We start from the raw sequence: 25655 nt of genomic DNA, 5'->3' as shown, positions 1-25655 counted from the left end.
TTAGTAAATATCGTTTCCAATCCCGATCACTGGAGGTGTAGTAATTTTATACAAAAAAAAACCCGAGTTTTCACAAAATAACGACGTGTGAAATGTGCCTTATTTTTTCAAGCAAATCAATCTAAAACTAAATGAACGCCACCATCATCCGATAGAAGAAGGTCATACACACGCACAAACGAAAATTTGACGCGTTTATCATGGTTTATCATGCACAAATCCACAACTTTGGTATTTCAAGAACCATTCGAGCAGATTATGGTTAAAAATTTAGAACAAATGTCAGTTGGGAGCTCTTTGAAATCGACTGTGGCTTTTTCGTTGTTTTCTTTTCTATCCTTTTGCAGACAATGTTTTCAATCATTAATACTGGTGTTATGGCTATGGTTACTGGTGATAACTAACAGAAATATATTCAGCGTTTATTGAGCATAAACTTTACACATATTTTGTTACACGCGATATTCTAAATTTGACAATTATTTGAGCAACTGGAACTAATTTAACCTATCAATTATCAAATACAAAACAACGCCCTTTTGGTTAAATTTTCAAAACCATTTTAAAAAGTACCCACTTCCAATCTTTTGTTGGAATCAGATCAAATAACTAATTTTGCGGCTAAAACCTACCAGTTCAAGCACAATTATTCGGATTTTCACAAACATTTTGTTGAAAACCTCCTAATTTGATGTACAAGAATGTTTGAGCTACGCGATTGCCTCCGGCCCGCATCAATAGCGTGAATCGGGGAATTTTTTTATACAATTTAAAAAGTCATTTGTTTTACTCTACATTATAATAAGTTAAATATTACTGTACATACTATCGATTTACATTATCTTTTCGATTTGTAAATATTTCATACAGTCAATAAAAAAATAAACTACAACATTTAAAATTGTTTCATTGTTTAATTATTATTTTAATATTCTAGTTATCTAAACGTAGTTTAGGTAAAATCGGTTAAAATTTTACAATGCGATTTCCATAAATAGAGATGGCATGGAAAATGATATACAATCAAGTAAACTTAATTTTCAATGGCCTCGAATATCATGATATAATATCTATAATCATGAATGAATATCTTAAGAAAACATGCCTTTGTGGTCAACGTCGTAGCAAAATAAACAATAAAATCGTTAAAAAATTATATTTTTACAATGCCATTAGATTTCAAGAAAATTTTGTTATTTTAATGCAGAGGTATAACTTACTGTCATGAAGCATATTATAAATAAATATATCTACTAATATGCATTACAGATTATATTTTTATGCGAAACTTTAAAAAAATACAGCATGCGTATATACCAAATATTCATATTCCTGAAACAATAGCTGTAATTAAATGTATATAGTTTTTTAAAATATTTGTATGAATTATTTTGTTATCAAAATCGTTTATTACGAGGAAAGTTTCATCTGTTAATATTGTTTTAATAACAATGTACATTTATTAATATAAGATCTACATAACAGTATTTCAAAACATGGATGACTTAAGCTCTTAAAATGCAAACAAATCTTTGGTGATAGTCGTCATATGAACAGTAAAAATAGAATAAATGAAAATAGTGTGTAGTATGCATTAAATTCAACCTTACAACGAAATATATACTATCCGATTCAAACAAACACAAAAATAATTGTTTGAAAACGGTACAAAATCCACGTAAAGCGTCGATTATACGGGAACCACGATACCAGAGGATTACCAGCTAATCGATTTCCATGGACAATGTCCTAGTCCTAGTCCGAGAAACGTTAATGTCATATAATATTAATAAAAACAGCAGTTACATGAACAACTAACTTTATACAATTAAATCAATAATTTCAAGAACATTTTTGTACTATTTACTTAAAGGATTAATACTTTACATGTACAACAATTTTTTTTTAAAAATATGACACAAGATAGCTACAGACAAACATTATTTATTAACTTGAGAATTGCTGCAAGTGTGCCTCTGCTTTCAAATTCATGAGCACGAAAACCACCCGCTGGTTAATCCTTTCCCAGCTAATCGATGCTCTGCTGTGAATTATTTCCAAAATACAACAAAGATTATACGAGGCATGAGGTGAAAAGGCATAACATGAGAAAATAAATAAATATACTATGTATTAAATGTTTCATAAGCTCGTTGCTATATTATTGTTTCAATTTCTTCTTGCAAAACACATTGCAAAATGTAGTAAACGGGATAAAGTATTTCACGTTTTTTTGTATGGTTTATAAAACTATTCAACCCGTCAAACATTGTTAGGGTTGCGAGTAGTATCTGCTCGAAATCGTATGGTATTTTAAATAATCTTTGGTTTTTATTCATGAATTATTTTTGTTGCAGTGTTATTTGTCGAAAAAATCACTGTTTCAATTTTTGGTGGATTTTTCACACTAAAATGTTTAGTTAATTCAGGTGTTTAGTATGCTATAGATTATAATATATAAATACATAAATATATAAATAAATCAATATATAAATATATAAATATATAAATATATAAATAAACAAATATATAAATATATAAATATATAACTATATAAATATGTAAATATATAAATATATGAATATATAAATATATAAATATATAAATATAAATATATAAATATATAAATATATATATATAAATATATAAATATATAAATATATAAATATATAAATGTATAATATATAAATATATAAAATATAAATATATAAATATATAAATATATAAATATATAAATATATAAATATATAAATATATAAATATATAAATATATAGATATATAAATACATAAATATAAATTATAAATGGCTATAATTATAACTACTAAAGCATACTAGCATACTAAAATATACATTTTGCATTTTTATGTTGAAAAATCTACTAAAATTGAAAGAGTCATAAAAACACAAGAAAAATAACTAATGAATAAAAAACAATAAATGAATAAAAAAACAAAAAAATACCAAAAGGTTTCGAGCAGATGATACTCTCGCTGTTTGACGGGAATATAGCCGGTATCATGGCACAGTCGTCAACTCGTACGACTGAACAACATGCACAACATGTCATGGATTCAAGCCCCAATAGACCCTGCCGCAATACGTAGCGCTGACTATCCTTCTAATCCAAAATACACTGAAAGCCAACCCCACAATTGATACCGGTAGGCCTTGACCTGTTGTTGCTGTTGCTGCTGTTGTTGTTGAGCCAAAAGAAGGAGAAAAATAAGGCCTTAATGCACCATGATCTAACGCGATAGCGTGCAGTGTTTAAGATTTGGGAGAAAAATGCTCTACTGATTTTTTTATGTACAATAAAAAGGTAGGCCTTAGTTCACTACCATTTGGAAAATGTCTAAATTATCACTGAAAATAAATTGGGATGTGATAAAACCATTATATTCACACACGCTAGTTAACACACCTAATGCTGCTGGCGGATGTGTTGCTCCGTCGCAGCGCCCAACGCCGGTGCTTTACACCCAGTCGGGTATATTTTTTCTTCGACGACCGGAGAGTGCCTCCGACTATTAAGAAATGAGCGATTCTGAGGTTTGTGTTCGAATGCGCTTACTTTATTTAGGTTTTCATCTCTTATATGCTATTTAGTTGCTGACCGCATATAGGTCAGCTAACTGTAACTATGACTATTTTGATTACAAGTTTTATTTATACTTAATGCGACATGTACCTATCCCGCTGCGCAAAGCGATCGAAAACTCAGCGTCTCGCTCAATGTAGCTAGAGAGCAAGAACCAATAAAAGGTAAAAGGATGGTGAAGAGGGGAAGGAGGGGAGAAAGAAAACGTGGGTGTGAACTATTTTGCGACCATAATCATTTTTGAACCAACATGGTCGCGTACCGGAGCTTTTTTTGTCAGAAAGAGACAAACACATACAGCGTGCTCTCTCGAACGACCGTAAACGCTTCAATAGATCAAGAGCTTCGATCGGTTCTTCGGACATTTCTGCTCGCTTTCTCGATCGGTTTCGGCGGAAAGCGAGCTAGAAAGCGAGCTCAAAAACTGCTCGATTTTGTTGTGCGGGATGGTTTATGAATTGCGTGAAGTTACTTCCTCGTTTGAACCGTGAGAACGACTACCTCCCGCTGCGCAAAGCGATCGAAAACTCAGCGTCTCGCTCAATGTAGCTAGAGAGCAAGAACCAATAAAAGGTAAAAGGATGGTGAAGAGGGGAAGGAGGGGAGAAAGAAAACGTGGGTGTGAACTATTTTGCGACCATAATCATTTTTGAACCAACATGGTCGCGTACCGGAGCTTTTTTTGTCAGAAAGAGACAAACACATACAGCGTGCTCTCTCGAACGACCGTAAACGCTTCAATAGATCAAGAGCTTCGATCGGTTCTTCGGATGTTTCTGCTCGCTTTCTCGATCGGTTTCGGCGGAAAGCGAGCTAGAAAGCGAGCTCAAAAACTGCTCGATTTTGTTGTGCGGACTTCATAATGAGGTCGAACGCAACAACACCCTACCCGCACAACAAAATCGAGCAGTTTTTGAGCTCGCTTTCTAGCTCGCTTTCCGCCGAAACCGATCGAGAAAGCGAGCAGAAATGTCCGAAGAACCGATCGAAGCTCTTGATCGGTTGAAGCGTTTACGGTATTTCGAGAGAGCGCGCTGTATGTGTATGTCTCCCCGCTGCGCAAAGCGATCGAAAACTTGTCAGCCACTCGCTCAATGTAGCTAGAGAGCAAAAACCAATAACGATAAAGCGAGGTGAAAGGGAAAAGAGGGGAGAAAGAAAACGTGGATGTGAAACATTTTTCGGCCATTATCATTTTTGCGCCAACACGGTCGCGTACCGGAGCTTTTTTGTCAAAAAGAGATATACACCCCGTTGCACAAAGCGATCGAAAACTTCTCAGCCACTCGCTCAATGTAGCTAGAGAGCAAAAACCAATAACGATAAAGCGAGGTGAAAGGGAAAGAGGGGAGAAAGAAAACGTGGATGTGAAACATTTTTCGGCCATTATCATTTTTGCGCCAACACGGTCGCGTACCGGAGCTTTTTTGTCAAAAGAGACATACCCCGCTGCGCAAAGCGATCGAAAACTTGTCAGCCACTCGCTCAATATAGCTAGAGAGCAAAAACCAATAACGATAAAGCGAGGTGAAAGGGAAAAGAGAGAAGAAAGAGAACGTGGGTGTGAACTCCCGCTGCGCAAAGCGATCGAAAACTTGTCAGCCACTCGCTCAATGTAGCTAGAGAGCAAAAATCAATAACGATAAAGCGAGGTGAAAGGGAAAAGAGAAAAGAAAGAGAACGTGGATGTGAAACATTTTTCGGCCATTATCATTTTTGCGCCAACACGATCGCGTACCGGAGCTTTTTTGTCAAAAAGAGACATACACATACAGCGCGCTCTCTCGAAATTCCGTAAACGCTTCAACCGATCAAGAGCTTCGATCGGTTCTTCGGACATTTCTGCTCGCTTTCTCGATCGGTTTCGGCGGAAAGCGAGCTAGAAAGCGAGCTCAAAAACTGCTCGATTTTGTTGTGCGGGTAGCCGACCTTAAAGCGACCTCTGTAGCGAGATGTCACAGCATACCACGGCTATTAAGTTTGAGCTTCTGGAAGTTTTAAAGTAGGAGATCCGTTCCTGCTTGCGGTCGACGCATACCGCCACTGATTTACCGTCTCAATGGCCCATTCATCACAATCCAGCGTCGTCTCACCCTGAATTGTTTAATTCAGTGGTCAAAAATATCTCTGGTACTATTACACCCACACTACAACAGTATCCATCATTAGCCGCTTCACTTAGTGTTAGTGCGAACGAACCGTCATCCTTCACCAATATGCCACCACTTAACAACCCGCAAACACCGCTACTCAGAGGATCGGGATCGCCGCTGGATTCTGATACACTAGACACCATCCCACACACTGATACGCGAATGTGGCTATTCTTTACGCGTTTTTCCCCATCGGTTACCACTGAGCAGATTTCTCTCATGGGGCAAGAACGTCTAGCACTCGATAAGCGGGATGTGTTTGTACACCGTCTGACGAAGCTTGGTGCCGACACTAGTACATTCTCATTTATCTCATTTAAGGTGGGCATACCAGCCACTCTACGCAACAAGGCTCTCTCACCTGAGACATGGCCCTCTGCTCTTACCTACCGAGAGTTCCGTGACTATCGGACCAATAATTATAACACTAATACCTATGCGACAACTGATACAAATTCGATGCTCGATCAAAACGTTACTCTCGCTACCAACACTTATCATAATCCTCTCTCGCATTCTGGAGGGAGTGCCCCGATACCAACCACTACAACAGATACGCTCGCACAGCCCGTTACGATTTCCTCACCTGCCATGACCACTACAGATACAGCTTTGTTTACAAACGAACCACATCTTGACCTTAATGAGCGAATGCTTGTTACCACCACACCTACCAGGTCACCTACCGAATGCTTAGCCACTCCCAAAAAAAGACCACGTCGCGCAGACGATAAACGGACTGATGAATCTGCTGACGCAGGCCCGTCGGACGAATAGCAATCTAACACTGCATCCGGCGATGCACCTCGCTCAGCTCTTCCTAGTCTCTCTATCTACTACCAAAATGTACGTGGTCTACGAACGAAAACTACAAATCTTCGCCTGGCGCTATCAGAATCTGAATATGATTTTATAATCCTCACTGAGACTTGGCTTACTCAGTCCATACCTTCTTCGCTCCTCACTGACGATCATTATCAGGTGCGATAGGAATGTTTCCAACAGGGCCCATCCACGCGGTGGGGGTGTTTTAATTGTATGTTCCTCTTCAATACCGACATGTGAAATCGCATCGCCTAATACCATACTGGAACAACTTTGGATCAAAACATTGCTGCCAAGGTGTCTCTGTTTACATCGGTGTTGTTTACATTCCGCCTTGTCATGCGAATGACCCCGCAGTGATGAACGCTTTACATGATAGTGTACGTGAAATTTCAAGCCGCATTAAAGAGAGCGATTTATTATACGTCTTCGGAGATTTCAATAAACCTGATATCAGATGGGAGCTGACTAATACATCAGAAGCCACCGATTGCTCTCCATGTAATTCTGTCATGCATTATGCACCTTTATGCAATTCCGTGGCTAATATCGATTTCGTTGATGGGTTGCATAGTTGCGGTTCATTTCAGTTGAGTGGTATTGCAAATCAATCTGGGCATCAATTGGATCTGGTCTTCGCAAACCTAGCCGCAACCAATATTTTGTGCGACTCAATCACACCTCTGTACTCTGTGAATGGTACTTCGGCTCTAGAGAACTCGCTCCCATACGTAACACACTGTAGTATTCCACTTCTCAGTGAGGACTTTCATCATCCTTCATTGGATATGATGATTTATTATCCCGCACAATTATCTCACACCATTAACAGTCACACTCGCCGTACAGTCAATAGAAATTTCTTCAAGACGAATGTGGAACGTATGAATTCTCTTATTGTGTCGTTTGACCGCAATTTTGACTGCTCCAACTTTGCCAGTATCGACGAAGCCACCGATTTCTTTAGCGTTTTAGCGCGCTCAGCGATTAATTCCTGCGTTCCTGTTGCTCAACGAAAGTCTGGCCCGATTGGTCTAATGCATCTTTAAGACGGTTGAAAAAAATAAAATCTAAAGCCTACGCAGATTACAGTAGAACGAGATCATCGCTGCATAGGAGAATTTTTTTCGATGCACTGAACAATTATCGTCGACAAAATCGTGTGCTCTACCGCTCCTTCATTCGCCGTACTGACAGGCAACTGTTTTCTAAGCCGACACGGTTCTGGAGCTTCTGGAACAAACGGCGTAATATAAGTAGTATCCCTCCGTCAATGAGCTACAATGGTGAAACTAGTATCGATACATCCGATATCTGCAACACTTTCGCCAATCGTTTCTCTGATGCATTCACCTTTCCTGTTCACAACCCTAACACACTAGCAGAGGCCACTCGCAATACTCCATCGGATGCTATCGATTTTATTATACCTACAATTGACGAAGCATTAGTTGCGCGCACACTCAGCGATATAAAACCATCTACATCATCTGGACCTGACAATATTCCCGCATACATTTTGAAGCATTGCCGTCAATCACTCGCACCCATTTTTGCCAAAATATTTAATGATTCCCTTATGCGTGGCACGTATCTTGCGTCCTGGAAACACGCGCGAATGGTTCCTATCCATAAGGAGAGCAGATTTCTCCCAAGGAGATCTTCCACCACAAATCTTGCTGAATTTGTTGGTTTCTGCTTCGACCACATGGATTGTGGTACTCAAGTTGATGCAGCATATATCGACTTCAGGGCTGCGTTCGATAGTATCTCTCATGATATTCTACTCTCGAAGCTAAAAAAACTCGGTTTCCTGGACTGGCACCTCACCTGGCTGCGTTCATACTTAACTGGTCGTTCGTACTACATAAGCATAGCATCTCATCGCTCTCACTCCTTCACCAGCTCCTCCGGAGTGCCTCAAGGGAGTAATTTGGGACCGCTACTCTTCCTCATCTATATGAATGATCTATCTTTTGTTTTACCGCCAGGCCAACACCTAATGTACGCCGACGACGTAAAAATATTCGCTCCAGTTAGAAACGACAGTGACTGTGTACGCCTTCAAATGATCCTTAAGAATCTCGACAGCTGGTGCAGCAGAAACGCGCTCCAAGTGTGTGCTGATAAATGTCAGTGTATATCATTCAGCAGAGCCCGTTACCCCAGCTCGTTTACATACACTATGCTCAACACGGCTTTGGTTCGCACGACATGTATCCGTGATCTGGGGGTGCTCCTCGACCAGAAGATGTCATTTCGCCCTCACATTGACAGCGTTGTTGCGAAGGGAAATCAGCTACTCGGTCTAATTACGCGGACCTGTAGCGAGTTTACCGATCCCATGTGCGTCAAGTCGATCTTCTGCCATCGTAAGGTCGTGTCTGGAGTACTGCTGCCCGATCTGGTGCTCGCTTGGCGTTGGCGACATCAATCGCCTCGAAGCCATTCAACGGAGAATCACTAGGTACGCGGTTCGACTCCTTCCATGCCACCACCCTCGGCCCTCCTACCATCAGCGGTGTCTGCTTCTCGGACTTGAACCACTCTGCTCTCGACGCAAAAACGTCCAATGCCTTTTTATATTCCGGCTCCTTAACGGAGAGATCGATCCCCCGGCATCACCAGCCAACATCAATATGTTCGCTCCCTGTCGGATTCTTAGATCTAATTTCCATCTCCGTGTACCGCGTATCCGCAACAACCATGGCCAGGGACTCCCTATTATACGTATGTCCCTTGAGTTCAATGAAGTGTTAGATTTGTTCGATTTTAGTATGTCTACATCTACGTTCAAGGAGAAATTGCGTCTACGTCACATTTAATGTTTGCTTATAACTAGAGGTTTATTTATATGCTCCTTAATTTAATTATAAGGTTGCCAATTAGACACGATGGTCCGTCAGTTATATACAGTCAGTCCAAAAAGTATTCGTCTAGCTGAATATTTTGTAGAAAAAGGCGAATTATAGCCGCAATACGTATGGGGCGATAAAAGTAATGATGAGGTTTGATACAGGGACCATCAATACACACGTTTTGCTAAAAAATAAGCATTTAAATAGTGCAATAGCACCCAAAATAAATAAAAACTAAAAAAAGTCGTTTGATGGACGCGCAAAAAGTATTCGTCCATCAGACTTTTGACGTAATATGCGTATGAAAACAAAGGTTATGGATTCAAAAAATGTCCTGATCTTGTTTCTTATTGCATTTATGACTATTGATGACTACTTGCACAACGCAAGAACTCATTTGAACCTTTAAAAAGGCGTATTTTTTATCCACTCATCCAACAAGACTTGTTCCAATTATTCTCTGGTAGAAATGTTGCATTTCCGGAATACGTGGCCAAGCTCCATTGAAAAATGGCAACTGATATCATATTGAGAGTCTACTAAATCATTTTCATTAGTTTGATTTCAACTGGTTTGGTGTTCCGGGCAAATGACAATGCTCTGTATGTTCTCCAGCGCGACTGTTCTTGGAACATGTGATACATTTTAAGTACAATTTCTCAGAACTGGCACTCAAAGTACTTAAAAAATTGCATTAATATGTTTCCCCACCTCGTCTCCTATCATTTTGAATTCTTTTTTTAGCTCAGCTTACCTCACTGAGTCCTAATATCATAACATCATGGTGCAACCGTTACACGAGATTTTGCTGCTGCATCTTAGTAGACTGTTTTCGCTATGGTAGACGTCGGCGATTTAAACTTGTTCTAATATGTTAGTAGAGCCTAATTTGAAATAAATTCCTGAATTATTTGATGCTCCTTACCAGATTTGGCCACATTCTGTGTATCGTATTCCCGCACAACAAAATCGAGCAGTTTTTGAGCTCGCTTTCTAGCTCGCTTTCCGCCGAAACCGATCGAGAAAGCGAGCAGAAATGTCCGAAGAACCGATCGAAGCTTTTGATCGGTTCAAGCGTTTACGGTATTTCGAGAGAGCGTGCTGTATGTGTATGTCTCTTTTTGACAAAAAAGTTCCGGTACGCGACCGTGTTGGCGCAAAAATGATAATGGCCGAAAAATAGGTCACACCCACGTTCTCTTTCTTCTCTCTTTTCCCTTTCACCTCGCTTTATCGTTATTGGTTTTTGCTCTCTAGCTACATTGAGCGAGTGGCTGACAAGTTTTCGATCGCTTTGCGCAGCGGGTTATTCAAACAAAACATGTTTGTAACAACTCACTCATTCAAGCTATTACATGACCAGCTACGATGAAATGTAGCATGACCCATCAACCAAATGTGACCCATCTGTTTTCCTGATCTTGTTGGCTATCATAAAATGCACTGAATCCTGGGTTATATTGGATTTTTTGGACATTAAACCGCTTCTTTCGTTAGATTAACCGTCAAGAATTGCTGCTTACACGGCAGTTAGTCACTCAATTAGTGTCAGAAAAAATGGCCAAACTCTGATCAAATGAAGGAATGAGGGATCGATATAGCCAATTTTTGCCATTCGAAATACAAATTACCGACTTTTTTAACGACTGCTCGAATGTTTACCGACTATTGCTAAGGCAGCCATGACAGTTGCTTCCACCGTTTTATCGGTTGACAGATTTGCCGTTTCGCGATACCAATCCGCCATATTTGTTATTATATTGGTCGATATATTTATCGACTAGTGGTTAACGTCGTTGGCGATAGGTGTCAGTAATTGACGTTTTTTCTTCCCAAAGAATTCCATCTGCCATTACACACAACACATACAGTCAGTCCAAAAAGTATTCGTCTAGCTGAATATTTTGCAGAAAAAGGCGAATTACACACGTTTTGCTAAAAATAAGCATTTCAATAGTGCAATAGCAACCAAAATACATAAAAAACTAAAAAAAGTCGTTTGATGGGCGCGCAAAAAGTATTCGTCCATCAGACTTTTGGCATAATATGCGTAAGAAAACAAAGGTTATGGAATCAAAAAATGTCCTGATCGTGTTTCTTATTGCATTTATGACTATTGGTGACTACTTGCACAACGCAAGAACTCATTTGAACCTTTAAAAAGGCATATTTTTGATCCACTTATCCTACAAGACTTGTTCCAATTATTTTCTGGTAGAAATATTGCATTTCCGGACTACGTGGCCAAGTTCCATTGAAAAAATGGTAACTGATATCATATTGAGAGTCTACTAAATCATTTTCATCAGTTTGGTTTCAGCTGGTTTGACGTTTCGGGCAAATGACAATGCCCTGTATGTTCTCCAGTTCGACTGTTCTTGAAACATGTGATACATTTTAAGTAAAATTTCTGAGAACTGGGACTCAAAGTACTTAAAAACTGCATTAATATGTTTCCCCATCTCGTCTCCAATCATTTTGAATCATTTTTCTAGCTCACCTTTCCTCACTGAGTATCATGACTCCATGATGCTACCGTTACACGAAATTTTGATGTTGCATCTTAGTAGACTGTTTTCGCTATGGTAGACGTCGGCCGTATGACCTTGGCGATTTAAACATGTTTTAAAATGTTAGTAGAGCCTAATTTGAAATAAATTCCTGCATTATTTGATGCACCTTAACAGATTTGGCCACTTTCTGTGTATGGTATTATTCAAACAAAACATGTTTGTAACAACTCACTCATTCAAGCTATTACATGACCAGCTACGATGAAATGCAGCATGACCCATCAACCAAATGTGACCCATCTCTTTTCCTGATCTTATTGGCCATCACAAAATGCATTGATTCCTTGGTAAAATTTTATTTTTGGACATTAAACCGCTTCTTTCGTTAGATTAACCGTCAAGAATGGCTGCTTACATGGCAGTTTGTAACACAATTAGTGTCAGAAAAATGGCCAAACTCTGATCAAATGAAGGAACGAGGTCTCCCACACCTTTTGTAACCTTCAAAAATGAGAAGGATAGGTTATGCATAAGTTAAATATACGATTTTCGCCATCATGCTCCAATCATTTAACTCCCCCGCTTTTAGTGCCTCTCTGACCGCTTGAAGTCCATTTGAAACAACAGAAATACATTAATTTAGAAAAGTGTCACCAGCAGATTGATAATAATAAATTTAATTCACGTCTACGTAGTGTTTGTCCAGCGTAAATAATTAAAAAGCTAGATGGACGATTACTTTTTGCGCGCCCATCAAACGACTTTTTTAGTTTTTTATGTATTTTGGTTGCTATTGCACTATTTAAATGCTTATTTTTTAGCAAAACATGTGTATCGATGGTCCCATTATCAAACCTCATCATTACTTTTATCGCTCCATACGTATTGCGGCCATAATTCGCCTTTTTCTGTAAAATATTCAGCTAGACGAATACTTTTTGGATTGACTGTACTTAAAAAATCAATATTTTTCTTATTGCACCGTTGTACCCGTAGTGGTGATATGGCTCCTATAGTTGTTGTATACTGTTCCTATAATCATGGTAGTCACATAAACTTAAAATGTAGCTGTAAGGTGGTCAAATAAACTGTACATAACTTGAATGGAACTAAGTTTTGAAGCATGTTAGTAGCGAGGATTCTTTTTTTTTTTTTTTTGGCACAACAACTGCTGTCGGTCTAGGCCTGCCTGTACGCACTAGTGAAGTGAGCTTGGCTTTCAGTGACTTATTGTTACCATAGCAGGATAGTCAGTCCTACGTATGGTGGCACGGTCCATTTGGGGCTTGAATCCATGACGGGCATGTTGTTAAGTCGTACGAGTTGACGATAGTGCCATGAGACAGGCCCTGATTTTTTTATCGTAGCCATTGCATTTAAATCATCCCGGACTGCTACCTAATGGTGAAGTTAAAACTACAAGAGTTTGATGAAAAACTTCACCATCACCGAATACGGCCCGAAAAGGTTTTACACCAACCTCGGCAACGTCCGGGCTTTGGAGTCCCTTGTCGGCAATCGGAGCCGTCAGAATCGTCGGAATCACCCGGAACCATCTGAAACCGTTCGCAACAATCCGCAGGCGTCCTGAACCTACCGGAGCCTTCCTGATCCATTCACAGCCATCCGGAGCCAGTAGTCGGTAGCCGAAATTGTTGGAGCTATCTACAGCCGTCCAACGCCAGCTCTGGCTGTAGATTAGTGACTCCAGACGGTTTAAGACGACTCAGAACGACCGCATGGCACCTGCTTTTGACTAGCAACTCCGGTTGGCTTCGTACGAAAACATGGGTTTGATGAATCTGTATTTTAACACGAAAATTATAAGCTGTGAATGTACGCATCAAACTGCGATACAGAGCACCCACGAAAGTTGTAAAATTTAATATTTGTAAACATATTTTAATCGTAAAACACTTTCTTAAATCGCTTTGTGGTGCCAACTAGTGTGCTTATTTGTAAACGAACTCAAGTAAACAAAGCCAATTTGACAGGTGGCGAAACTACTCGATCTGTAATTATATCAATCGATATAATTTTATCAAACGGTAAGGCTGCGCTCTGGCACCAATCGAACACGACATCCGACTCGAACAAACCCATATAATCATATAGAGGTGCACTGTCAGACACAAACAAACAAACATGTCAAATCCCATACATTTTTCATGTTCGATGTCGTGTTCGATCGGTGCTAGAGCGCCGGGTAAGTGAAATGCGTACGCGATACCAATTCGAGTAGATAAATTTATTGGTCGATATAGCCAAACCGGTGGTTCATGTTTATCGACTGGTTGGCGATAGGTTTCACTGTTTGTTAATTTTTCATATATTTACCATATCGACTCTTAAAATGCTTTAAAACCCATTTACACCAGTAAAATTATACCACTATTAGTACATTTACTCTATTCATCAGGTATGGTGAATCGTAGAGTACATTTACTCTATTCATCAGTGACATTCACATTCCAAACGTCACTGTGACTGGTCGAAGATTCTCTGCGCTCCGACTATTTTCAATATTATTCCGAGAAAGCCTGTATCTTTGCTGAACTTGTTGCTGGTGTAGGTGACTTCATTGCCTGGTTTGTTTAACAACTGGATTATTCACCGTCAATCACCTGGAAACGTTTTCCGGCCCACAATCATTACGTCGCTTCAACATCACAATCAATCGCTCATCACAAAGCAATGGCTGGTATTTGTTCCGCCTGCGCTAACGACATCGTAGCTGCTGATCGCATTGTGAAATGCCAGGGTTGGTGCAACTCTGAGTTTCACTTCTCATGCAGCGGACTTTCTGAGGAACTTTCCGCTACTATAGAGTCCTGTGCACAACTTTTTTGGGCCTGTAAAGCCTGTGTAAAGTTTCACAAGGATCCGCGTACGGCCGTGTTGAGGTCATCCACCCCGTACACTCACACTTCTGTCGACCTACTGTCCAGCATAGCCGACCTTAAAGCGGGCCTCCGTAGCGAGCTGTCACAGCATACCACAGCTATTAAGTTAGAGCTTCTGGAAGTTTTAAAGGCGGAGATCCGTTCCTGCTTGCGATCGACGCATGCCGCCACCGATTTACCGTCTCAACGGCCCATTCATCACAATTCAGCGCCTAAATTGTTTAATTCAGTGGTCAAAAATATCCCCGGTACTATTACACCCACACTACAACAGTATCCATCATTAGCCGCTTCTCTTAGTGTGAGTGCGAACGAACCGTCATCCTTCACCAATATGCCACCAGTTTACAACCCGCAAACACCACTACTCAGAGGATCGGGATCGCCGCTCGATTCTGACACACTAGACACCATCCCACACACCGATACGCGAATGTGGCTATTCTTTACGCGTTTCTCCCCATCGGTTACCACTGAGCAGATTTCTCTCATGGTACAAGTACGGCTAGCACTCGATAAGCGGGATGTGTCTGTACACCGTTTGACGAAGCTTGGTGCCGACACTAGTACACTCTCATTTATCTCATTTAAGGTGGGCATACCAGCCACTCTACGCAACAAGGCTCTCTCACCTAACACATGGCCCTCTGCTCTTACCTACCGAGAGTTCCGTGACTATCGGACCAATAATTATAACACTAATACCTGTGCAACAACTGAAACAATTCGATGCTCGATCAAAACGTTACTCCCGCTACCGACACTTATCATAATCCTCTCTCACATTCTGGAGGGAGTGCCGCGATGCCAACTACTACAACAGATACGCTCGCACAGCCCGTTACGATTTCCTCACCTGCCATGACCACTACAGACGCAGCTTTGTTTACAAACGAACCACATCTTGACCTTAATGAGCGAATGCTTGTTACCACCACACCTACTAGGTCACCTCCCGAATGCTTAGCCGCTCCTAAAAAACGACCGAAGCGAAACGCTAAACGGACTGATGAATCTGCTGACGCTGGCCCGTCGGATGAATAGCAATCTTGCACAGCATCCGGCGATGCACCTCGTTCAGCTCATCCCAGTCTCTCTATCTACTACCAAAATGTACGTGGTCTACGAACGAAAACTACAAATCTTCGCCTGGCGCTATCAGAATCAGAATATGATTTTATCATTCTTACCGAGACTTGGCTTACTCAGTCCATACCTTCTTCGCTCCTCACTGACGATCATTATCATATCTACAGGTGCGATAGGAATCTTTCCAACAGTGCCCTCTCACGCGGTGGGGGTGTTTTAATTGCAAGTTCCTCTTCAATACCGACATGTGAAATCGCATCGCCTAATACCATACTGGAACAACTTTGGATCAAAACATTGCTACCAGGTGTCTCTGTTTACATCGGCGTTGTTTACATTCCGCCTAGTCATGCGAATGACCCCGCAGTGATGAACGCTTTACATGATAGTGTACGTGAAATTTCAAGCCGCATTAAAGAGAGCGATTTATTATACGTCTTCGGAGATTTCAATAAACCTGATATCAGATGGGAGCTGACTAATACATCAGAAGCCACCGATTGCTCTCCATGTTATTCTGTCATGCATTATGCACCTTTATGCAATTCCGTGGCTAATACCGATTTCGTTGATGGGTTGCATAGTACCGGATTATTTCAGTTGAGTGGTATTGCAAATCAATCTGGGCGTCAATTGGATCTGGTCTTCGCAAACCTTGCCGCAACCAATATTTTGTGCGACTCAATCACACCTCTGCACTCTGTGAATGGTACTTCGGCTCTAGAGAACTTCCTCCCATACGTAACACACTGTAGTATTCCACTTCTCAGTGAGGACTTTCATCATCCTTCATTGGATATGATGATTTATTATCCCGTACAACTATCCCACACCACCAACAGTCACACTCGCAGTACAGTCAATAGAAATTTCTTCAAAACGAATGTGGAACGTATGAATGCCCTTATTGTGTCGTTTGACCGTAATTTTGACTGCTCCAACTTTTCCACTATCGACGAAGCCACCGATTGCTTTAGCGTTTTTATGCGCTCAGCGATTAATTCCTGCGTTCCTGTTGCTCAACGAAAGCCTGGCCCCGATTGGTCTAATGCATCTTTAAGACGGTTGAAAAAAATAAAATCAAAAGCCTACGCGGATTACAGTAGAACGAGATCATCGCTGCATAGGAGAATTTTTTTCGATGCACTGGACAATTATCGTCGACATAATCGTGTGCTCTACCGCTCCTTCATTCGCCGTACTGAAAGGCAGCTATTTTCTAAGCCGACACGGTTCTGGAGCTTCTGGAACAAACGGCGCAATATAAGAAGTATCCCTCCGTCAATGAGCTACAATGGCCAAACTAGTATCGATACATCCGATATTTGCAACACTCTCGCCAATCGTTTCGCTGATGCATTCACCCTTCCTGTTCACAATCCTAACACACTAGCAGAGGCCACCCGCAATACTCCATCGGATGCTATCGATTTTATAATACCCACAATTGACGAAGCATTAATTGCGCGCACACTCAACGATATAAAACCATCTACATCATCTGGACCTGACAATATTCCCGCATACATATTGAAGCACTGCCGTCAATCACTCGCACCCATTCTTGCCAAAATATTTAACGATTCCCTTATGCGTGGCACGTATCCTGAGTCCTGGAAACACGCGCGAATGATTCCTATCCATAAAAAAGGCAGTCGACTTCATGCTAGTAATTATCGTGGCATTGTATCCCTATGCGCTTGTGCAAAGGTGTTTGAGCTCATTCTATACAATCCGCTACTCACAGCAGTTCAAAACTATATGAGCCCTAGTCAGCATGGATTTCTCCCAAGGAGATCTTCCACCACAAATCTTGCTGAATTTGTTGGCTACTGCTTCGACAACATGGATCGTGGTACTCAAGTTGATGCAGTATATATCGACTTCAGGGCTGCGTTCGATAGTATTTCTCATGATATTCTACTTTCGAAGCTAAAAAAACTCGGTTTCCTCGACTGGCACATCACCTGGCTGCGTTCATATTTAACTGGTCGTTCGTACTACATAAGTATAGGATCTCATCGTTCTCACTCTTTCACCAGCTCCTCCGGTGTGCCTCAAGGGAGTAATTTGGGACCGCTACTCTTCCTCATCTATATTAATGATCTATCTTTCGTTTTACCGCCAGGCCAACACCTAATGTACGCCGACGATGTAAAAATATTCGCTCCAGTTAGAAACGACAGTGACTGTGTACGCCTTCAAACGATCCTTGAGAATCTGGATAGCTGGTGCAGCAGAAACGCTCTCCAAGTGTGTGCTGATAAATGCCAGTGTATATCATTCAGCAGAGCCCGTCACCCCATCACGTTTACATACACTATGCTCAACACGGCTTTGGCTCGCACGACATGTATCCGTGATCTGGGGGTGCTACTCGATCAGAAGATGTCATTTCGCCCTCACATTGATAGCGTTGTTGCGAAGGGAAATCAGCTACTTGGTTTAATTACGCGGACCTGTAGCGAGTTTACCGATCCCATGTGCGTCAAGTCGATCTTCTGTGCCATCGTAAGGTCGTGCCTGGAGTACTGCTGTCCGATCTGGTGCCCGCTTGGCGTTGGTGACATCAATCGCCTCGAAGCCATTCAACGGAGACTCACCAGGTACGCGGTTCGACTCCTTCCATGGCAATCCCACCACGCTCGGCCCACCTACCATCAGCGGTGTCTGCTTCTCGGACTTGAACCACTCTGCTCTCGACGTAAAAACGCCCAATGCCTTTTCATATTTCGGCTCCTTAACGGAGAGATCGATTCCCCGGCATTACTAGCCAGCATCAATTTGTTCGCTCCCTGTCGGATTCTTAGATCCAATTTCCATCTCCGTGTTCCGCGTACCCGCAACAACCATAGCCAGGGACACCCTATTATACGTATGTCCCTCGAGTTCAATGAAGTGTTAGATTTGTTCGATTTTAGTATGTCTACTTCCACGTTCAAGGAGAAATTGCGTCTACGTCACATGTAATGTTTGCTTATAACTAGATGTTTATTTATATGCTCCTTAATTTAATTATAAGGTTGCCGATTAGACATGATGATCCGTCGGTTTATATATATGAAATAAATAAATAAATAAATGGTCAATTACTTCCGTATCCCTCAGCATAAATTAATGGAATGTGTTTCGATTCATCATAACTACAAACAAAAGGTTGAAGAAAAAATCTATTCGATGTCTAAAAATAATAAATTAAGAGAGCGGAAGATTTTACGAGAGCATTTATGCACTCTTTCTGAGCGAAGACCCTCTCACTACAAATACGTTCATGAGCTTACTCAGTTAAATTTATCGTTTTCTCGCGATCTGACGTGTTAGTTCTATTCAATTGCGGCAATGTTCAACCTAATTTTGTAGTCACTTATCATCAGTAATTTTCCTAAACTTAAATGAAAAGTAACAAAATAGCCATTTATTGATAATCGATTGCATTACATTTATTGAATACGCAGCAACTACCTTCTTTTATTCATATGGTGTGACAATCGCCAAACCCTCGTTCTTTGCGATACAGGCCTGTGAAAATGACGTTGTGTAAAATTAAAGTGATATATAAATTTAGAATATCATCAGCTCGACACAAGCACAGCTGCGGCCGCACAGCAGACGTTATTTTTGTTTCGTAGAAACTGGGACTAGTGAGTCGGATAGATGTGAAAGAGATACTAACATTTTCACGATCTTGATCACAACCACAGTAGCAGCAACAGTTGTATCAATGAGAAATTATCATGTATACTTTTTAATTTTAGTGACATTTGTGCATTAACTTCGTTTTACTCAATACAATAAGGAGTCACATTCGTATTTTTTGTCGATTTAATAATGAAATTATCCTTTTTTTTACTTTATTGAGTTTTGTGCAACTTAGTGATCGGCAGAGAATGCAATTAAACCGCTAATAACAACATGTAATGTCTCGTCCTAGTCTAAGATAAGACATTTTTCACAAAAAGAACTTCTTATTCTGCACACGACAATTATACGAGGCTGTACTAGATTAAGGGCCTGACGAAGTAAAATTTGTGCTTGGATATCAGTAGTGTACTCATACCCATGTTATTTGATTGTATGCCTCAATGACTGCATGCTTTCTCTTACCCGTTCATTTATTTCATTAAACTTTCACACAATTTGGTCTGAATTTAACAATTTGGCTCTTCACGTGAAACTCTACGAACATGTTTGTATAATTTGGCTCTTTCGGACGCAAAGTTTGCTGACCGCTGGTATAAGTGAATCAGTCTTAAAATCATAACTTTATGAGTAAAATTTGGAAAAGCAGACAACAAATTCTTCCGCTTAGTTTTATCTACATTAGTGTATATGTTATCCAATACATCAAATGTTATTGTGATTTATTGAAAGAAAAACATAATACGTTACGAGTATCAAATAAAATCAGTGATTTGTATTCAATGAATTTACCTTTAGCCATACAGTAATAAGTATGATTAAATATAATAATCAGTGTTGTGATAATCGTTGTTTGATGCAACATACATTTTTAATATCAAATAATAAACAGATACTTAGATAATGTTTATTTAGTAATCAATCAAAATCAATCAATCAAAGTGATTGTGAAACTATTTGTTTATTTAATTTAGTTTAGTATATTGTTTATAATCTATGGACTACAAAGGCCTCTCGAGTCAAATAGTGTTCACAATATACAATAATAACGAACAGAACATTAATATATTAGACGCAACACTTAAACGTGAAATCAGCTCTGCCATCGTCATTCCAGCCTCGTAGAGATTGTCAACTGAATTTATTGATATAATACAGCGGTTTTAAACCGATGGGGATATCTCTCCAAAGAGGGAATTTTTGTTTTACTGAAATGGAAGGGATGGAGAATGGTGTATCGTAGTTTCTGTTTGCCATAATTGAATACAGTAAGTTCGAAAAGGATTCGTCTTCGATCTTTTTCGATGAATACCAATTACGCCCATAAATCAGCTTTTTCTGTAAATTATTTATCTAGACCAGGGATCAGCAAACTTTGTGACTGAAAGAGCCAAATTCTACAAAATTGTTCGTAGAGTTCCATATGAAGAGCAAAATAAATAAGCCAAGAATAAAAAATGTGTGAAATGTCTATGAAATAAATAAACGACTAAGAGCCACCAACTCAACGCAAAGGAGGTTCGCTGATCTAGAGGAATACTTTTTAAAATCAATGTAAGTGTGATGTGAGACCAACTAACTTTACAAAATGCATGGCGTACCTTCAATACTGAAAGCAAGCACAAGGATTAAATTTGGTCATTGCACATTGGGTGTTACCTAGCACAATCGCGAAAAGTTAGTTTTTATCGTATAGTCCGATGCCGTTTCCGGAACTGTTAGTCCGGAGCCATGGTCTATAGCCGTTAGGTATGCGCCGGCTTCAAAGCCATAAGTACATCTAAAAGAATGGAATCGATTTAAAAACACCCAAGAAACATACAGCATTATTTAAAATAGAAATTTAGATCGAGATTTATTGATCACTTTGGTCAGTTTTGGTCACTACTACTCATCTGAAGAATTTTGTGCAAAATAATAAGTGAAGTTTAAAGTATTGCGGTTGGTTCGACAGTACTGTTCAGTCTGACCCACACTGAGCTTACGCGTTCCCAAAGCATCCATGTATCTCAAATATCCGCATACGCCGTTTTTACGTTATAGAGTCAAAGACATTTGATAATTGAGAATGTTTTATTAATTTTAGTGATTGAAACTCTCAATTATTTTTTAAATACGATGGTGCAGAATTGTATAACTGATTTATATGTTTTCAGCATCTCTGCTATTTATTTTGCGTTTAATAAATCTTGGAGTAAATTGTACTGATCCACATTAACCGTACAATTTAGAAACCGTGTATCTCCGAATCTGCATAAATTGAGAAACATGTAGCTCAGGAATAGACTTTCAGTGGAGAATACTAGATTTTTTTTAATAGTTTAGTATTAAACAAGTGATCTTTATGTGCCGATTATTTTAGCGAGCTGTTAATGTTTGGGATGAGATGATTTTGTTTTGCTCGTAAATATTACTGTTGGTATGGTTTTGACGGTAAAATAAGCGATAAACATAGTGACCATCAATTTACCTCCTATAAAATAGAATACAAAACTATTTTAGTGGAAAATAAACAAAGACCGATTTAACGATCACTTAAATTAATCACTATAACTTAAACTTCGTGAGTTTATTTTAACACTAGAACCGCCGATGGGACTTTTTTGTCCCATCACACTCGAAAAAGGTGTGTTATTCCGCTTGCCGTCGTGACAAACCATTGAAATTTTCTTACCTATATTTATTTTGAACGATCTTTCGAATGCGCTAATAAAAATAATTGTATTCCATATGGTTCTCTAAAAAAATCATTTTTATCCTAGAACCGCCATATGGGACATTTTTGTCCCATTAGCAAATTTTATTGTGATGGCTGGCATCCCTGCTGTCAACGAGTGAGGGGTGTGCTTCTGCAAGTCTGGCAGCACTGGCGTGTACGCATTTTGTGACAAGGCATGTCAAAACGAATAGAACAATAAAAGTGCGCGAAAGTATTTAACGTGCTTTAACTCTTGCTTACTACGTGCTTATGTTTTCGCTATATTCAATCGGCTAGTCCATAAAAGCATTCTACCGTACACTCTAGCGCAATTTTATGAGTAGCACTGGTTCGTCGTCTAATAAAGATTTATTATACCTAATTATGGAGTTTATTAATTATTTTACCACATGAAACCCTTAGGAAATAATAAACATGTCTAAATATGTACACATAACGAATGGGACAAAATTGTCCCATATGGCGGTTTTAGTAAGGTTGAAAAGTTTTTCGGTTCCAGCGTTAATGCAGTTCCTTGTGCAACTGTTCTCTTTTCGATCGGATCGGGGATTCTTTTTTCGATAGGCAAACAGCCTGTTTGTTTCTCCTTTTTCCGTTCAAACATTGTACAGGGTGCTTATTCCTCATTTAGTTTTTCGTGTTATTTTTATTTTGTTTTGTTTTTTTCGCAGTTCACAACATATAAAATTTTGACAATGAAGTAAAATCCACTGATATTGCGGAAGAATTCAAACTATGGTAGCAAATGCTTTACCTTCATTTTCGTGTCTAAAAACTAAACATCAAACGCGAATAAAATGGCTTCATCCAAGAAATCTGCAGGAAGCATCCACAAAATTCGCGAGTTTGAGCTTGACAAAGTGGTTTTGTCTGACGAATTCGACGTCTTACAAATCGTTGGCGAAGGTTGGTTTGGAAAAATATTACTCGTGGAGCATCGTGCAACTGACACCGAGATGGTCCTGAAACTTCTACCAAAACCGTTCGTTTCACTTACCGATTTTTACAAGGAATTTCACTTCAGCCTTATGCTGGGGCAACATAAAAATATTGTCACCACTTATGATGTAGCTTTCGAAACGGCTGGATTTTTCGTATTCACCCAAGAGTACGCCCCATTAGGTAATAGCCTACGGAGATTCAAAACGGAAAACTTTTATTTCACTCTTGGAAGTTGCTGAATTATTTTGCAGGAGATCTGACATCTAATGTCTCCGACAATGGCATTGGTGAGCTACATACAAAGCGTGTTGCAAGACAACTTGCTTCGGCGGTCGATTATATTCATCAAAAGTAAGAAAATTTTTTAAAAGAATCATTGCTTTAAATAACTTAACTATTCATTTCCATATATTTTTCAGAGATCTAATTCACAGAGATATTAAACTAGACAATGTGTTAGTGTTTCGCTCAGACTTTGCACGTATTAAACTATGTGATTTTGGCGAATCTAGAAAGCTAGGTGAGGAGGTTCTGAGACGTAATGAATGGCTTCCATACAGTCCTCCAGAAGTTTTGCTGGTAAAAACGGATGATAAATACAAGTGCGTAAGTAACCCTATGATAATTTTGCTCTATAGCTAATGTTACAGGTCTTTCACGAACAGGACTGATACAGCTCATGATGTGTGGCAGTTTGGCATAGTTTGTTTTGTATGTCTAACGGGGTGTTTGCCTTGGCAAAAAGCATCCACAGACGATCCTCGATATAATCGCTACCAACAATGGCATCAAGCAACACTCACCTTTCCGATGAAACGATGTCCAAAACTGTTCAAGCTGCTCTCTGCAAGAGCATGTAAACTGTTTAAGAAGTTTTTGGATCCTCGTTCGGATAGACGTTTAAAGACTCTAAGCGATTTGCAAAAATTTATCGATGATCGATGGCTAGCAAAATCTGCTGAAAAGGAAATGGCTGAAAATGAGCCCGATGAATTGTGCCCTTCGATGTATTCTTTCCACAGTAGCGTCGAGGAAAAAAATAAGCTACTAGGAACTCTGGCAAAATGTGGCATCGAGACAACAGTTGATCGTGCTGCTAAGAAAAACCGTATAAGAGATTGGATTCAATCGTCTGTCATCGTAGAGGAAGAGGAAGAAGATGATTCAGGATGCGCCACTCCTTCATCCACCGTTTCTAGAACTGCTGTTCCTGGACACGTTTCATCGGTGGCCGCTATGGAACGAACGGAGAAAAAAATTAACACAACAGTAAAGGAGGCATCACAAAAACACATCGATCCACGTACCGGCACCGTTCAAGTCGGTCCAAGTGAGATGGGATCTATTAATGCTCATAAAAATAACAATAACCGGTCTCCACCAAACATTAATGGACACACGATATTGTCAAATTCTAGCAAACCTAATCTCCTCTCAGCTACACATGGCCTCGTAAAGGTGGCATTTAGTTCGGTTGGATCAGTTCCGTTACCGCAAAACAATCGTAGCGATTTAGTCAATAAAAAGAGTAATATGGAGGACAGTGGCTACGGTAGTATAAACGGTACCCATAAGAATCGATCATATTCCAATAAAATTTCAAAATCGCCGACATTACCTAAACGATCTACTTTCATACGATCTGAAAATAATCCTTCGGAAGATATGGAATCATCAGAAGAACACGACAGTCAAAGCTTAGAGTTCGACGAACTTGAAACAGATCGCGGATCGGATGGTTTTGTTAATGCATTGCATGAAAAACGAAAGTCAGAGAAAAAACAAGAGAGTACCTATGATAAGCTCTTCTTTCGAAGAAAATAGTTGCAACTCGTCTCTACATTTTCTTTGAGCATAAATATTTGCAAGAACGAAAATAGCTCACATCACTGAGTAAAAGCCGATAAAAGAATAGAGACAAAAAAAAAAACATAATAAGAAAAAAAAAGATTATGTTCTAGAAAGAGGAAATAAGTGGAGAAAAATAGAGAGAGAGTGTGTGTGTTTGAGAGAGAGATAAAGAGAAAGAGCGCGCGAGAGAGAGAGAGACATAGGGAAAGAGGAAAAGTAATGACAAATATAATAAACCAAGCACAAGTTTTAAGTCATTAATGGGTTACACAGCAACAGGAACAGCATAAATTAAAATTTTAAACTGCACAGACGATCACTTGTGTGTATACTTTTTGAGATCACGATTTTATATCTGCACCTGTATCGGATTAAAACTTACAGCGAGAGAGCTAATGAATGTAAATTTTACAAAACATATTCCAAACAATAAAATTTGACTAATGAGAATGATTTTTTTGTTTTTTGTTTTGTGTTTTGAAGTCTAATATTTATCTTGTTGGCAATTAATTACACACTAGTTAATATGGCTCGGCTACAGGGCTACATTAAATAACTTCGAG

General features: G+C 39.5%; 1 protein-coding gene across 13 annotated transcripts; it reads left to right on the top strand.

Moving 5' to 3' along the window:
* The first annotated feature begins 19087 nt into the window (after nt 1-19087).
* LOC121602282 (serine/threonine-protein kinase meng-po-like) lies at nt 19088-25112 on the top strand. Of its 13 annotated transcripts, none has more exons than XM_041931044.1 (6): nt 19088-19314; nt 20938-21134; nt 22971-23421; nt 23493-23592; nt 23661-23843; nt 23907-25112. In XM_041931044.1, the coding sequence occupies exons 3-6, from the start codon at nt 23097-23099 to the stop codon at nt 25063-25065; spliced, it is 1767 nt and encodes a 588-aa protein (XP_041786978.1). In that variant the 5' UTR covers nt 19088-19314; nt 20938-21134; nt 22971-23096; the 3' UTR covers nt 25066-25112. The 13 variants fall into 13 exon arrangements, with proteins under 13 accessions (XP_041786978.1, XP_041786982.1, XP_041786976.1 ...); XM_041931048.1 differs by having other exon boundaries at nt 19088-19340; nt 20996-21134; XM_041931042.1 differs by having other exon boundaries at nt 19088-19340.
* The last annotated feature ends 543 nt before the right edge of the window (nt 25113-25655 follow it).

Source organism: Anopheles merus, unplaced genomic scaffold, assembly GCF_017562075.2.
Source record: "Anopheles merus strain MAF unplaced genomic scaffold, AmerM5.1 LNR4000389, whole genome shotgun sequence".
Classification (NCBI taxonomy): Eukaryota; Metazoa; Arthropoda; class Insecta; order Diptera; family Culicidae; genus Anopheles; species Anopheles merus.
Note: the sequence above shows the minus strand (reverse complement) of the source record. Positions and strands in the feature narration are given on the sequence as shown.

Excerpts from the sequence above, each read along its gene's own strand:
- LOC121602282 (XM_041931045.1), top strand. The coding sequence starts at position 23,097 with ATGGCTTCATCCAAGAAATCTGCAGGAAGCATCCACAAAATTCGCGAG. Across the intron at positions 23,422-23,492 it reads CCAAGAGTACGCCCCATTAG|GAGATCTGACATCTAATGTC; the intron begins GTAATAGCCTAC and ends ATTATTTTGCAG. Across the intron at positions 23,593-23,660 it reads GTCGATTATATTCATCAAAA|AGATCTAATTCACAGAGATA; the intron begins GTAAGAAAATTT and ends TATATTTTTCAG.